Here is a 14435-nt window from a genome sequence, read left to right on the forward strand (position 1 = left end):
GGAAGTGTGTTTAAGCAGTAGCTAACAGGGAACCTAAAAGGCACTATGTTTGCTCACATCGGAAAGTTAAAAACACATCAGGTTCGTACTCGACAAGTGGAGCGGCGTGCCGTCTCATCAGGCTTAAGTCGGCTTTGTTGCAAGCCCAGTCCCCACGCCCTGCGTCATTGAGTGAGTGATCAAAAGCCCCCGCCATGCATGCACCTGGTCGCGCCCGCTTTATAGTCCAACGTGCCCCTTGGCCGCAGTCGTCGAGTGCTACACGCCCGGCCGACCCGCCTAACCACAGGCTGCCCTTCACGATACGTTTGCTTACTACGCACCTACAAACCCGAAGATTGAACCCGCCGCTGCCTGTGCCTGCTGCCATGAGTTGCTTCCGTTACTGATTCCGGATAAGACAGCACCTGAGCAACCCACCCGACCCCTCGATCGCGCCTACTACTCGCACCCCTACCCCGTTGTCGCAGGCGCATAACCGGCCACCATGGCGACTACCTTCAAGAACATGCTGCATCCCATGCAACACCACCGGGACAAGAAGGAGGCCTCTTCACCGTCGCATTCTGGCCCGCTACACGACCGCACCGATTCGGCCATGGACCGGCCGCGCGAGGAAGAGAAGCAGCACCTGGCGCAATGGGAGGCGCAAAAGCACACGCTCAGCCACGACGAGATTGACATTGACCCGGAGAAGAAGCCCGTCGGCCACTCGTCCAAGGTCCTGCGCGAGGAAGACTTTGAGCTGATCAAGACCCTCGGCACCGGTGCGCATACTTGTCCACGCCACTAGACGAGGACAGGACGCTGACTCTACGTCAGGTACATTTGCGCGCGTGTGGCTGGTGCGATTGAAGGACGCAAAGGCGGGCGACGAGAACAAAGTCTTCGCATTGAAGATTCTGCGCAAAGTCGATGGTACGTCTGCGCCCTCGACATGCGCCCTTTGCATCTACTGACGCCCGTCGCCCAGTCATCCGGCTCAAGCAAGTCGAGCACGTCCGGAACGAGCGCAATGTTCTGGCTAAAGTGGCTGGCCACCCCTTCATAACCACCATGGTTGCCAGCTTCCAATCCCTGGATTCCCTCTACATGGTGGTACGTAGCGGCGCCTATCGCGAGCACTCGTCAATGACTGACACGGTGGACAGCTCGACTACTGCCCCGGCGGCGAGGTCTTCAGCTACCTGCGGAGAGCACGGCGCTTCAACGAGCCCACCTCACAGTTCTATGCTGCCGAGATTGTCCTTATACTAGAGTTCCTCCATGAGAGGGAAGGCGTCGCATATCGCGACCTAAAACCTGAAAACATACTCATAGACGCCGAAGGCCACCTCAAGCTGGTCGACTTTGGGTTTGCCAAGAAGGTAGAGAATAGAGAGACCTACACACTCTGTGGCACGCCCGAGTATCTGGCACCCGAGGTCATCCGGAACACAGGCCACGGCACAGCAGTCGATTGGTGGGCATTTGGTATCCTGGTGTACGAGTTCCTCGTGGGACAACCACCGTTCTGGGACCAGAACCCAATGAAGATTTACGAGCAGTACGCAACTATCCATGATATTCGAGAGAGTAGAGCTAATACCCCGCAGAATCGTAGAAGGACGCGTGCGCTTCCCTTCTGCCATGTCCCCCACTGCACGCGACCTCATCTCCGGCCTCTGCACCGTCGACACATCCAAGCGACTGGGTAACGTCGCAGGCGGCGCTCAACGTGTGAAACAACACGAGTGGTTTAAGAACATTGACTGGCAGAAGCTGTACAACCGCGAAGTCCAGGGACCCATCGTACCACATCTAAGGGGGCCCGCTGACACACGCAACTTTGATGAATATGAACCGGAGTCGGAGAAGAGAGACCCATATACCAAGGAACTGAGCGACAAGTGGGAAGAGAGCTTCAAGGACTTTTAGGTTTGTGTCTGTAGGCTTCACAAGGGGAAGCCCGAGAACAGGTCGTCGCCTTGGATATGATGCCTGGCGCCCGATGAGCGAGACTAGGACAGGGATAGAGGGAGCATTGGATATGCAACCCGGGCCCATCACGAAGCATTGTAAATGGAAGGCGAAGGGGGCTTTGTGCTTGGTGGGGTATTTTGCTGCTATGACGAGTTTCCCCGTTGCCACGCACATCACATGTGCTGAAAGCGATACCAGTAGTACGCTTTGGTATGAAGCGCATACCAGCTCTATGAAATGTGAACGTATCTTATGTATGAGGTCCAAGCCGTCGATGCTCACTACCATTCAATCTGTCCGCGTTAGTTGTCGTGCTCATGGTTTCACTTCTCGCCCGTCATCCAAGGAAACAAGTATATGGCACCACATACAAGGAAAAAGGCTGAGCGGGTCTGCAGCCTACATCAATGTGGAAACATGCAAAGTAGGTGACACAACACCAACGTAGGCTCCACGGTGCTTGATTACCTTCTTGACTGAGGCGATGGAAGTGTGAACGCACGCATATGCATGTCCAGAAAATGGCGAAAAAAATGGCAAAAACATACAACAGCAATTATTCGCTTCGGGTCACCCAAGAAACTACTAATTTGCCGGTAACAAGCTTGAGTACCGCTGAGCAAACGGGAAGCGCTATTTATCTTGTTCCTGTGGTCGTATGTGGAAGAATGGGCCAAAAGTGTGATATATAAAGCCGTGATAGATGAGTTGGCGACAACAAGCTGGGATAGCGATGGAACACAACTGTGACCTAACTCTCTGCTAGAAACTTTGATGGCGTTTGACCGTCGCAACAAGTCGAGTAAGTTCCTCAAATTCTGAAGAAGTGTCAGGCGCTTCTCGTGATAAGCGTTGCAGTTGGCGACTACTTATGTATGGTAGCGACGTATTAGGAAGTGCGGTTGCACATGTCAGCCAATGGGCTATGGTGGTGCCATCATCAGCCACCCCACATCTGGCATAGACCGTACCGTACATCAGGTTATCGCAACGAGGTGCATACATGTGGCGAAGGCTGCATTGCGAGATCCGGAGGAATCGACGATGGGTGTGCGGGTGACAGGAGCTACGTACAGGCGGCCCAGAGCGGATAGGAGGTGAGGTGGAGATGAGTTGGCGATGGAACACGCTGGGGTAGCCCGTGAAGCAGAATTCAGGCGCTCAGCTGTGATGCGCTCTGTTGCTGTCATTGGGTTCAAACACGTCTTGGACACTCCAGGGCCTTGATGGCATGATAAATACGTAGGCAGACTGGGCACACACCCCAGTGGCAAGCCTGGAAGTTGGGCGGCATAAGTGAGAGGGGGCATGGGGAATGCGCTCCTCTTTCCAAGGCCCAAGCGCGCTTTGAGATTAACATGGTAATACTTGCTTGCAAGAAGCACAACACGACGCATTTCCTTTTCGTGTCCTGTAGTAATCGATCCATGCCCCTTTCCTTCTTGTTCTAATCGTAGTTGTCTATTCTTTCTGGTGTGCCCGCCGCATCACGACCTTCTTGGATTACCGGCAAGTGATGGACAGGCAGGCCAAGCGCACCCCATAACTTCGTTAGCAGCCAGGCCGCCATTTATTTACCCAACGCCCGTACCACGACGGCCTCGCAGCGCATCTCCAAACTGCATGCTGGGCGCCTCCGGCTGGTTGCTGGCATGAGCAGTATCAAGACGCGGCTGCAGAATGCGCGGTCCAAGTTGTTGAGACGCAGCAGCGCGACGTCGAGCAGTGCACGCTCACTCACTTCCTCGCATGGCAGCGAGAGGCATGCGCGCCCGCCGCCGACCAGCTCCCTCCGCAAGAGCGTCTCGCTGCAGCAGCTGCCCGAGGTGTCTGGCGCGGAGACTCCCGACGACAAGACAGCTGATCCGCGCATGGTCAGGTCGGATGTGCTTGGAGTGGCCGCCGACAGTCAGGCCGACGGCAACGGCAGCACTGGCAGCCTGAACACCTCGCGAGATCGACACTCGACCTGCACGAGCATCGCGAGCACCGCAAGCCACCACCACCACAACCAGCAGCGCCCACCCTCCGCCGACGTGCCTGTCGTCCTGCCAGAGGTGACTCTTGAGGCGCCCACGCCTCTCCACCCCGTAGTGCAGCAGCCTGCCGAGCTCAACCGCGCCGAGCCATCGTCGCTTTCTTCCGCCCCGAGCGACCACACCACCACCGAGCCTGTCCCCGCCAGCAGCAACGATACCTCGCACAACCCATCGCCCGCCCTCGTCCGCCGCCAGTCCGTCGTCAACAAGACCGATGCCCAGCTAATCAAGAAGCTGCTCGTCCCCGACATCCCCCAGGCTGCCATCCAGACCGGCCCGCCTACCGTCGCCGACTACTTTGGCGGAGCACCCGCCCACTTCAGCGCTGGCATGCTGCACCGCAAGATCTGGGTCAAGCGGCCCAGCGCCTCGGCCACGCTGGTGCAGATCCGCGAGGACGACCTGGTCGACGACGTCCGCGAGATGATTCTCAAAAAGTACGCCAATTCGCTGGGAAGGAGCTTCGACTCGCCCGACGTCACGCTGCGCATCATCCCGCGCGACAACCAGCGGGGAGGAGACCGCACCCTGGGCCCTGAGGAGGACATGTGCCGCACCCTGGATGCCTACTTCCCCGGCGGCCAGAACGTGACCGAGGCCCTCATCATCGACGTGCCCCAACGGAGGACCCCCAAGCCCTCACCTCGCGTGCCCTTTTACTACCACCACGAAGATGGCGTCCACCCACAGACCGAGTACTTCCCGCCCATGCCCGTCGTCGCTCCTTCTCCCGCTGCCTCGGGCCAGCCGCATGAGGCCCGCATGCCTCTGCCTCATGCGCCCCACTCAATAGCCGTGCTCAACACCGGACAACTGCCTGCACTGCCGTCCCCGGGCGGTACCAGACGAGGGCCGCTGCATGCCCATCGACCGAAATTCCCTAGAACGCACACGGCCTCACCAACCACCCTCGGCGGCGGCATTCCCTCCTCCGCCACGTCTGTCCGCCCTCCAAACCGGCCGCGCCATGACTCCTCCGCCTCCGACGCAAAGAACTCTGCCGTCTCGAACAATGCGATACCTACTCCGCCCGCTTCAGCCGATCCCATCTCTCACTCACAAACCCTCCATGAATCGACTCCACCCACCCCACGCATATCATCGCCCCAACCGAACAATAAGAAAAAGCGGAGAAAGCCGCCGGTGGAAGCACCGAGCTTGCCAGCCGGTCTTTTGGATGGCTCAGTGCCGCCCATCAATGTGTTGATCGTGGAAGACAACATCATTAACTTGCGGGTCTTGGGTGCTTTCATGCAGCGCTTGAAGGTCAGGTGGCAGCGCGCAATGAACGGAAAAGAGGCCGTCACCAAGTGGAAGGCCGGCGGGTTCCATCTGGTACTCATGGATATTCAGCTGCCAGTCATGAACGGTCTAGAGGCTACCAAGGAGATTCGACGATTGGAGCGTGTCAACAGCATTGGTGTCTTCAGCAGTGGCAGTAGTGAGGCCCCCAACAATAGGCTTGGATCAGAGGGCAACGGCAAAGACGAGCTGAGCGAAGATGACCGTCTCGGTGACAAGGGCATGTTCAAGAGTCCCGTCATTATCGTCGCGCTTACAGCCAGTTCGCTGCAGAGCGACAGACACGAGGCTCTGGCGGCTGGTTGCAACGACTTTTTGACCAAGGTAAGGACTCACGTTCTGTATCAGTAAATTCATGCTAACATATGTCATAGCCTGTCAACTTTGTCTGGCTTGAACGCAAGGTCAAGGAGTGGGGCTGCATGCAAGCACTCATCGACTTCGACGGTTGGCGCAAGTGGAAAGACTTTGCCGACAAGTCCGAGAACAACGACAGCACATCCAAACTCACCGTAGGCTACTCAAGCATGGCCCCGAACAAGAAATCGAGTAGCACACTGAGCCCCACTACCGCGTCCTCTGAGGCAAATGGCATAAAGAAAGACGGAGACTCAGAGAGAAAGAGCAAACGCAAGAGTCTCGGTGTCATACCACAACCCATACTACAAGAGGAAGCGGAGACGCCGCCAGCTGACGTTGACAGTGGCGACAACTGAGCTCCGTTGTCGTTCCTCAATCCCCGAAACTACACACCTATCCATCACCGAAATTCACTTGGCTGTAAATTGTCCCAACATCACATCCTCAGGCCCTTCCAACGCTTTCCAAGGACCCTATTTCTTTTTTATCCGATTGCCTAGCACCCTTGTCTTGTTGTCTCCAGCGTTTAGTCCCATTACCCAGTTTCTGCCCGTCTGCCGGTCACTTGGGCAACTTCTTCGTGCAATCTGCTTCTGGGTTTAGAAGGGAGATTGGACTCTCACTTTACATGTACACGATTTAGACGCTCAATTGGAAGAGCGTTCATTTGATATCGCATTGGGAGGTGCTAAGAGGCCTCTGTAACATCACAGAGTACCTGTTGATTTTAATTTTAATTCTGCGGAATCGTTTGCGGTCCTCTCTAAACTGTCGCTGCCGTGATATTGTTACTGGTCCTGATCTGGGTCAAACGCTTGATTTGACGAACTACGTCACCCTTCGAGCGCATGATGGCTCCTGACATGTCGTGATTCAGGAAGTCTCGCCCACGCGTTAGGTTGTTGCCGTGGAAACGCCTCGCTTAGACTTTCCGTCGTGGAGACCCCTCCAAACCCTGGCACCTCCATCGAGCCTCAACGAATCGACAACCGACTACACCACTCGCTCAGGCCCTCGAAGATGCCCGCAAAAGTCGTATACGGAAAGAAGAGGAATGGAGGGCGGACTGCATTCACAACGTTCTTGTCACCAGAGAAAGGAGTTGCGCACAGGGAAAACGAGGAGGAAAATGCGGCTAGTGGCCCGACACGTGACCTACGGCGACAAACAGAACCAGAAAGAGACGATGTGTCAGTGTTGGAGCAGGGATTGAGCAAACTCCGAATAGAGAAAACGACACCTGTGGAAGATGAGGGTACGGTGAGGAAACGATCGCGGTCACGCAAAACGAAGCCTGGGCGCAACGAGGATACCACAAAGGAGAATGTCGTCCCATTCGAAGATGCACTGGACGAGAGCATGCAGGCTCTATCCATCAAGGGCCCCAAGGAGAATGAAGTCGGTATGCTCAAAGAGCCACGTCGACCGCGAAAGGTGCTGAGCGACCGCAACATCAACGCCTTACACAATGCCTCACACAACGTTGACGAACTGGCTCGATCGATCCCGAAACCGAAGAAAGAGAAGAAACGCGTGGTTCCTACTATCGTCGCCCAGGATGTAGTTGCTACACCTGCAAAGTCTCCAATGCCCATGGGTTCAGCTCATTCCAAACCAGCCTCGACGCAACCAGCAGCATGCCTTCCTACGCCCGAGCCAACACCTGAACCTGAAGATATATACACCGCCTATGCTTCGCCACTGCTGGCGCTCAGCGATAGAAAGAAGCTCATAGGGTTCCAGGAGTGGTCAGACGAGCTGGAGCCGCACTTCCAAGTTACCAAGATCGCGGAGGCCTCGTTCTCAGAGGTATACCGGTTATCTGCGATATCACCTGCGAATGGTCTTAAGGAAGAGTCGGTGCTCAAACTTGTAGCGCTCAAGACACCACCAGCTGTTCCCCTACCAAGCCAGCTACACACTCGTGCGGTTCGAGATCGCGAAGCGCAGTTAGAAAAAGAGATGGAGCAGCGTGAACAAGACGACGCGTACAAGTCACAGGTTGATGATGTTGCTTCTGAGGTTAAGCTCCTCCAGAATCTCACCCACATACCTGGATTTACCGTCTTCCGCGACCTCACGATTGTGCAGGGTAGACCTTCAGCGTCTTTCAACGATGCGTGGAAGGAATGGAACAAGGCGCGGCCACGCGGAAAGAAGAGTGAATTCCCCGATCCCAGCAAGAAGACCAGTTACGACGAGTACCAGCTCTGGGCTGTAGTAGAAATGCAAGACGCTGGTACGGATGTTGAGAAGATTATGGAGACAGGTGGCATGTCGTCGATATGGGAAGCTTGGGACGTGTTCTGGGGGGTAGCAATCAGCGTAGGAAAGGCAGAAGAGGCGTGCCAGTTCGAGCATCGCGACTTGCATCTCGGCAACATCTGCGTTCGGTCTTCACGTTCAGGTGGAGACGTGCTGCAGCCCTCGATCAAAGACCCTTTGCGACGCAAACTCCGCTTTACCGGCCTCGATACGACTGTCATCGACTACACCTTGTCGCGTGCAGACATCCTCGCCTCATTATCCCGGTCCCGCAGGACGTCTGTCATGTCTCATGTTTCCAGTTCCACAGCCGCATCTACGAGTGAGGAAATGGTCGACGTCGCTTATCTGGATCTCAATAAAGACCCCGCGCTCTTCGAAGGCGACGCAAGTGAAGAGTATCAATATGAGATCTACCGCTATATGCGCGGCGCAGCACTCTTCGACAACCCGTTGCAATACGAGCCGTTGGATATACCGCAAGAGGAACCTGTGGAAGAGGAAGAGCCAGAGCAAGCCCCAGTCACACCTCGCCGCTCGCCTAGAAAGAACACGCACATTCGCTTCGACTCAGGCGACGACGAATCACAAATGCCTCGGCGATCGCCCAGGAAACACGGTGAGGAAACGGTACTCGACGTTGCACCGATACCGAAGGAAGAGGAGTCTGAAGAAGACGTCTGGCGCGGTTTCCACCCCAAGACAAATCTTGTGTGGATGCACTTCCTACTGCATAAACTCCTCAACCACCTCGCTGCTGTCTCTTCCGCACCACATCACGTTTCCTCTCGTCCTGTCCTTTCGAAACACGGCGAGGTCGATACGAAGAAAGTGCAGAAAAAGGCTATGAGGCTGTACAAGGTCTTGCAGAATGTCAGTGAACTACTGTGTCCTGTCGCGCTGGGCAGAGAGGAGGGGTTGGGTAGCGTGAAGGAGTTGGTGGTGCTTGCTTTGGAGGAGCGGTGGGTTAGGGTTGAGGATGTGGCAGGCTGAAGATTTTCATTTATGGCATCGTTAGGAGTTTGGGTGCTTCATTGAAGGGGGGTTTGCATTGGACGGAGTTTGAAAGCGTAGCATTGATACGAATCACGAATACGATCAGTAGCATACCTAGCATATGTCGGAGTGAAGACTAACCGAGCCCATAAGCCCCGCGAATCCGACTAAGAATAGTGATTGATTGGTAAGGAAGAAAGCGACCGTTGAGGGCGCATGCAGAAGCAATGGTCATGGAAGCCAAGTCGGCTAGCGCAATCTACCAGTAAGCAACTACATGTCATCTTTCACGCAACCACTCATCATAGAGCCCACCTACACACTGTAAGTATTCGCGCGCCATGCGCGTGCGCGTGCAAAAAAATCTTGCCCCAAGAACCAAACAGCATCGAGTATTCGCCTCCAAAACACTAGAGACGGAAGCCTCGCCAGCCGAAACGAAAAACAGATGATAGACGAAGAAACGACCGGGAAGACGGCAACCCGACAACCAAAGCCGAACGACGCCACACTCCCAAAGCCACTAGCCCCCCATCATCCACAAGCCTTCCTTCCATGTGATGGAGAATGAAGGCAGCAGCGAAAGCCTCGCACCCCGCCACCGCAAACGGAAGGCAAAGCCCCCATCCTTATCGCACCACGTGCGGTCGAAAACGGTGAAACGGCGTGCCGCGGGTACAAGACGTCGCAACACGACCCATACGCCGGGTCGCGACACGCCCTCGCTTAGATGCATCGGACGAGGCCAAGGCGTGAGCGTCAATGACTTTGGGTGGAGCCGCGGCATGGAGCCAATGGCGCGCGGTCAAGCACGGCAAGACTTACGTCGCTTAGAGCCTTCTCCGTTCTGGCAAGGCAAAAGAGATTAGAGGCGCGGTCTGGCAGCACAAACACGGTGTATACGGTCGGTGGGTATATACTACGTGCATGATAAAGGGCTAGGCTGTTGCGAGTGCGAGGGCGCTGGCTGCTGGGATTAATTAGTCCACCTACCCACGTTGTTCGCCCGCGTTTCTGTTCGTGTTGGATCTTTGCTCCTCTTTTGTAGAGTAGACGTTCTGCTAATCCCACATCTTCGTTCGTCGTCTATCGTTGTCCGCATTCTCCGTCCCTGCACATTCGCCCCCCATGCGTTCGCACGCACGAACCGGCCTCATCGCCGCCCTGGCCCTAGCAACGCAACTCCTCGTCGTCGTATCCGCGCAAGAAGACCGGCCCAAAGGAAACTTCCGCCAATGTCTCGAAGTCAGCCCCGAATGCCCCGTCTTCGCAACGCTCTACGGGTACCGCCCTAATCTAGGCGCCAACGCCTTCCTCTGCGCCCTCTTCGGCATCCTCTGCATCGGCACGCTCGTCGTGGGTGTTCTGAGCCGCACATGGACCTACACTGCCGCACTGGCCGTCGGAACCTTCCTCGAAGCAGCCGGATACGCGGGCCGTGTTATCATGAATGACAACCCATGGAGCGAGTCTGGGTTCAAATTGCAGATTTGCTGCTTGGTTCTGGGGCCGAGTTTCGTTGCTGCTGCGATTTACCTCACGCTTAAGCACTTTGTCTTGTACTGTGGACCGCAGCATTCGCTGCTCAAGCCGCGTCTTTACCCTTGGATCTTCATCGGCTGCGACTTCGGTTCTATCGTTCTCCAGGCTTGCGGTGGTGGTATGGCGGCTGCGGGTGGCACAACGAACAAGGCGCTCATCGATGCGGGTAACAACCTGATTGTTGCCGGTATCGCGTTCCAGGTCGTCACCATGGCTGTATGTGGTGGTCTTGTCCTCGTCTACGTGTTCCGGTACCGCAAGGCGAGGAACCAGCAGGCCATGGGCGAGAAGAGCTCGTATGAGATGGACAAGGAGACGGGAACCGTGCGCTTGGCTAAGATCAAGCTGTTTGGCTGGATGATCGTCCTCGCGTACACGACTGTGCTTATCAGGTGTATCTACCGCCTGCCGGAGATGGCTGGTGGATGGGGAAACTCGCTCATGAGGAATGAGAAGGAGTTCTTGCTCCTCGATGGAATGTAAGTCTCATTGATCCGAATCCTTGCCGCAAAGACGAAATACTAATACATGATTCAGGATGTTGGCTATTGCTTGCACAGTATTGACGTGCTTCCACCCTGCATACTTCTTCCCTCCTTTCGCTGCTTTCCGCAGCCGCAAGTAGCTTTCTTCTTTTTCGTCGACAGTCTTAGATGTATAGATGTTTGCGTCTGTTGCAGCGGTCACTCCGTATCATATTAGCGTTACGACCTTGATAGCTTTTCCAGCATAGCGATATTCATTATAGACAAGATTTTGTAATTTCTCATAACATGAACAACTTCACTACCCAGAGATACTTTGCAAGGTGATGCTCATTGTTCTCATAGACCAACACCTTCGCCCTTCGTGCGTGTCACGTTTTACCTGACTACACAGTCCCCCACCTCTCAGCATACCGATCATTCCCCTCATCAACATTCCTCTCATACTCGCTCCGATCCGCCACATACTGTGCCGTCTCCTCGCCAAATACATCCGCTATCCACGCGAACGTCACATCAATTCCAGCCGAGATACCTGAGCTCGTCCAGATATTGCCATCCACGACCCAACGAGCCTTGGCAACCCACTGGACATTCGGGTGCTTGGCTTTGACCTTAACATATTTAGTAAGCAAAGAGTCTGAAACGAGGTGGAAATATGACAAGTATGTTGACATACATCGTTAAACGCGCGCTTGTTAGTCGTAGCCCTCCTACCATCTAACAAGCCAGTCCTAGCTAGAATTTCACTCCCCGTACAAACAGTGAGAACCCATTTGACGCTTCCCTTGCCGCTTAAATCCAATCTCTTGAGATACTCGACCTGTGGCTTCATCCACTTGTCGCTCTCCGGTCCCCTCGATCCCAGCCCACCTGGGAGGAGTAGCACCTCCAGATCCTCCGGAGCATTGTCGAAGGTATGAGTCGGGACTATGGATTGTGAGAACAGGGAGCCTTGCTTGTCTTGCAAGGAGTTCTGGGTTGGCACTGGGTCTAGTGTTGCGGCTATGGTGCAGAGCGTGAGAGGGTGGTCAGCGGAGAGGATGTTGAGGGCATCTAGGGGGCCGGCATAGTCGAGTAGGTGGAAGCCGGGGAAGATGATGACTCCGATCTTCGAGGGGAGGGAGCTTGCTGGCATGTTGAAGGTTGGAGTAGGGGACTGTATTGGCAGGTGCAATTGCTAACAAAATTAAGGTCGGTCAGGTAATAACGTGTTGATGCAGGTATGTCCACTGTTTTCGGTATGGTCTGCTATAGGCCTGATTGAAGTGGTCTTTGTGGCAGCGTGATCATGTAGAGTAGGGCATTGGTAATCGGCCGGGCTTGGTACTTCAGTGGGGGGCCTTGTAAGCGGAGTAACGCCTTAGACGCTAATATCCGCGCGCCGATTGATCCAGAGACCATCTTTGTGCTACAAACATAGTGATGATGGCTCCACGGCCGGCAACATTGCTCTACATGCACATCACAGGCTCATGAGATGAGTAAGTTCAACGATCGCAATACGAGTACACCAATGCGAAGAGAGCGAAATGGTATTGTCATTGAGATCTACACAACACCGTTCATGTGTACGCCCTGCGCATCTTGTTGCTGTACCGTAAGCATCTGCCTTGCCCGGTCAATTCTCTCCTTTGTCATGATGTAGCTCTTGGGGATGTCTCCCTTCTGAACCATCTCCTCGTACACGGCGGTCAGATTCTTGCTGTCGCTTTCGCCCAGCACCATATCGACAATTGCCTTGCCGCATAATGTACCGTTTGGCATACCGTGTCCTGTGTATCCGCCGGCTAACCATAAACCGTCTCTATCGGGCACCTTGCCCACCCATGGGTGGTCGTCACGAGAATATCCCATGATGCCAGTCCACTGTGCCGCAGCCTTAAGCTCATTTAAGCCCTCAGTTTGCCCTCCCAAGTTCAAGACCTTCAATAGCGCACCCCGGAGATATGCAGCGGATCCTTCGTCAATCACGCTGTCATCCGAGATGCCTATGCTTGGGAAGTTCCCAGCTCCGCGGCCGCCACCAAACATCAGATGACCGCCGGGGTTCGGAACGCCCTCGAATGGGCGCTGGATGAGGTAGTCGTCGTTGTTTTCTGGCTGACCGAGTGCTCCGACCATGCCATACGAGTCTGGCAGAAGGGTCGATCCTTCAGGTGGGAAAAGGGCTGACATCTCCCCGCGACATGGCACGATGAGATCGGCGAAGTGAGGTAAGATAGCTGATGTGTATCCGTTCGTTGCGAGGATGACGGTCTTGCTGCTGATGGTGCCACGGGGTGTGTGGAGGGTGTGCGTGCCATCTGACGAGCTAATCTCGGTGACGGGAGTCTTGGTCTGTAGGTTGAGCCGGCCAGTCTTGATAAGCTTCTTAAGGACAAAAGTGACCAGCTTGTATGGCCATAGACTCGCAGCTCCTTCACTCAGCGTCGCTCCGACACAGTCGGGCGAGACGCGATGCTTCTTCAACTCCTCCTTGTCCTTGATAATGGTGACGTGACGTGCAATCTCGGGTGCGATCTCCCGGAGATGCTCGATTTCCTTCTCAGCCTCCTTCATTGCACCTTCTGTCCAGAATGTGCGGCAGCCTGTTACGTCGCGCCACTCGCAAGGAACGACGTTATCTTGGATGTATGATTTGACTGCGGCGACGTTCTTGAGTTCGAATTCAGCGACGTCGCTGCTTCGGTCGAAGAGGAGAGGTTGGCAGTGACCACCGTTCTGTTTGCGCGACCGTCAGCAAGTGTGCGCCAAATGGTTTGTTCCATGTCAAGTATGTGGAATCGACGCGGTAGTCTTACCCTTCCTGTAGCGCCCCAGCATGCCTCTCTTGCCTCGAGCAAGACAATGCTCTTGCCAGTAGCCCTTTCATCCTCTGAAAGATACCTCGCGGCACTTGCGCCGGTTATACCAGATCCCACGATAACGATGTCAGCCTCGGCGGGCAACTCCTCTGTCGTACAATGACCCAGTAGAAACTCATTCGGCTCGCTGTGCCAGAAAGAGTCTGACGAGGTAGGCGTCGGAAGCGTGGCGCGTTCGTGCTTCATGGTGGGTTCGAGGGTTGGGGTAGGCAGCGGAGAGAGGTTTGGAGACTCTTAAATACGTGAACTGTTCGGTGCCAGCACTGAAGGACAAGCCGATGCGGTGTGACGAAAGATACTCCCCCGGGTTCGGAATGCGTGTATTTGTACCGAATGATGCTCAACCTCAAGGCGGCGTGACTGAGGGGTGGTGGGTCATCCTTCGGGGTTCGATGCAGCAGATTAGGCTACCTGGGGCATCATGTCGTTACTCCGATGATAGGACAGGGCGACGAAGGGAGTCCGAACAACGCGTATCAAGTGTCGATATCATCGTCGCGTGTTTGTCGCGAACATCGCAAAATCACAGAGCACAGGAAGACATGAAGGTACTCACTCCAGCGGTGAGATCGTTGGTACCTGGTACATGGCATGGCAGGTGCGGGACCGGAGCAGAC

General features: G+C 55.1%; 5 protein-coding genes across 5 annotated transcripts; 4 read left to right on the plus strand and 1 right to left on the minus strand.

Annotated features, from left to right (window-relative positions):
• Window positions 1–1092: 1092 nt before the first annotated feature.
• Window positions 1093–1917, plus strand: J4E83_001559 (uncharacterized protein; the record flags this gene model as incomplete). The annotated part of the gene is made up of 3 exons (XM_049328515.1): window positions 1093–1098; window positions 1152–1546; window positions 1596–1917. 3 exons carry the CDS (start codon window positions 1093–1095, stop codon window positions 1915–1917), a joined length of 723 nt encoding a protein of 240 aa, XP_049193033.1.
• A 1697-nt stretch (window positions 1918–3614) lies between these two features.
• On the plus strand, window positions 3615–6019 carry J4E83_001560 (uncharacterized protein; the record flags this gene model as incomplete). Its single annotated transcript, XM_049328516.1, has 2 exons — window positions 3615–5627; window positions 5678–6019. The coding sequence occupies 2 exons, from the start codon at window positions 3615–3617 to the stop codon at window positions 6017–6019; spliced, it is 2355 nt and encodes a 784-aa protein (XP_049193034.1).
• Window positions 6020–6683: 664 nt separating this feature from the next.
• Window positions 6684–8921, plus strand: J4E83_001561 (uncharacterized protein; the record flags this gene model as incomplete). Its single annotated transcript, XM_049328517.1, has 1 exon — window positions 6684–8921. One exon carries the CDS (start codon window positions 6684–6686, stop codon window positions 8919–8921), a length of 2238 nt encoding a protein of 745 aa, XP_049193035.1.
• A 1131-nt stretch (window positions 8922–10052) lies between these two features.
• On the plus strand, window positions 10053–10949 carry J4E83_001562 (uncharacterized protein; the record flags this gene model as incomplete). The annotated part of the gene is made up of 1 exon (XM_049328518.1): window positions 10053–10949. One exon carries the CDS (start codon window positions 10053–10055, stop codon window positions 10947–10949), a length of 897 nt encoding a protein of 298 aa, XP_049193036.1.
• Window positions 10950–12502: 1553 nt separating this feature from the next.
• Window positions 12503–14004, minus strand: J4E83_001563 (uncharacterized protein; the record flags this gene model as incomplete). Its single annotated transcript, XM_049328519.1, has 2 exons — window positions 12503–13675; window positions 13756–14004. 2 exons carry the CDS (start codon window positions 14002–14004, stop codon window positions 12503–12505), a joined length of 1422 nt encoding a protein of 473 aa, XP_049193037.1.
• Window positions 14005–14435: the final 431 nt, after the last annotated feature.

The sequence above is a fragment of the Alternaria metachromatica genome (genome assembly GCF_023757995.1).
Source record: "Alternaria metachromatica strain BMP 0045 chromosome Unknown scaffold_2, whole genome shotgun sequence".
NCBI lineage: Eukaryota > Fungi > Ascomycota > Dothideomycetes > Pleosporales > Pleosporaceae > Alternaria > Alternaria metachromatica.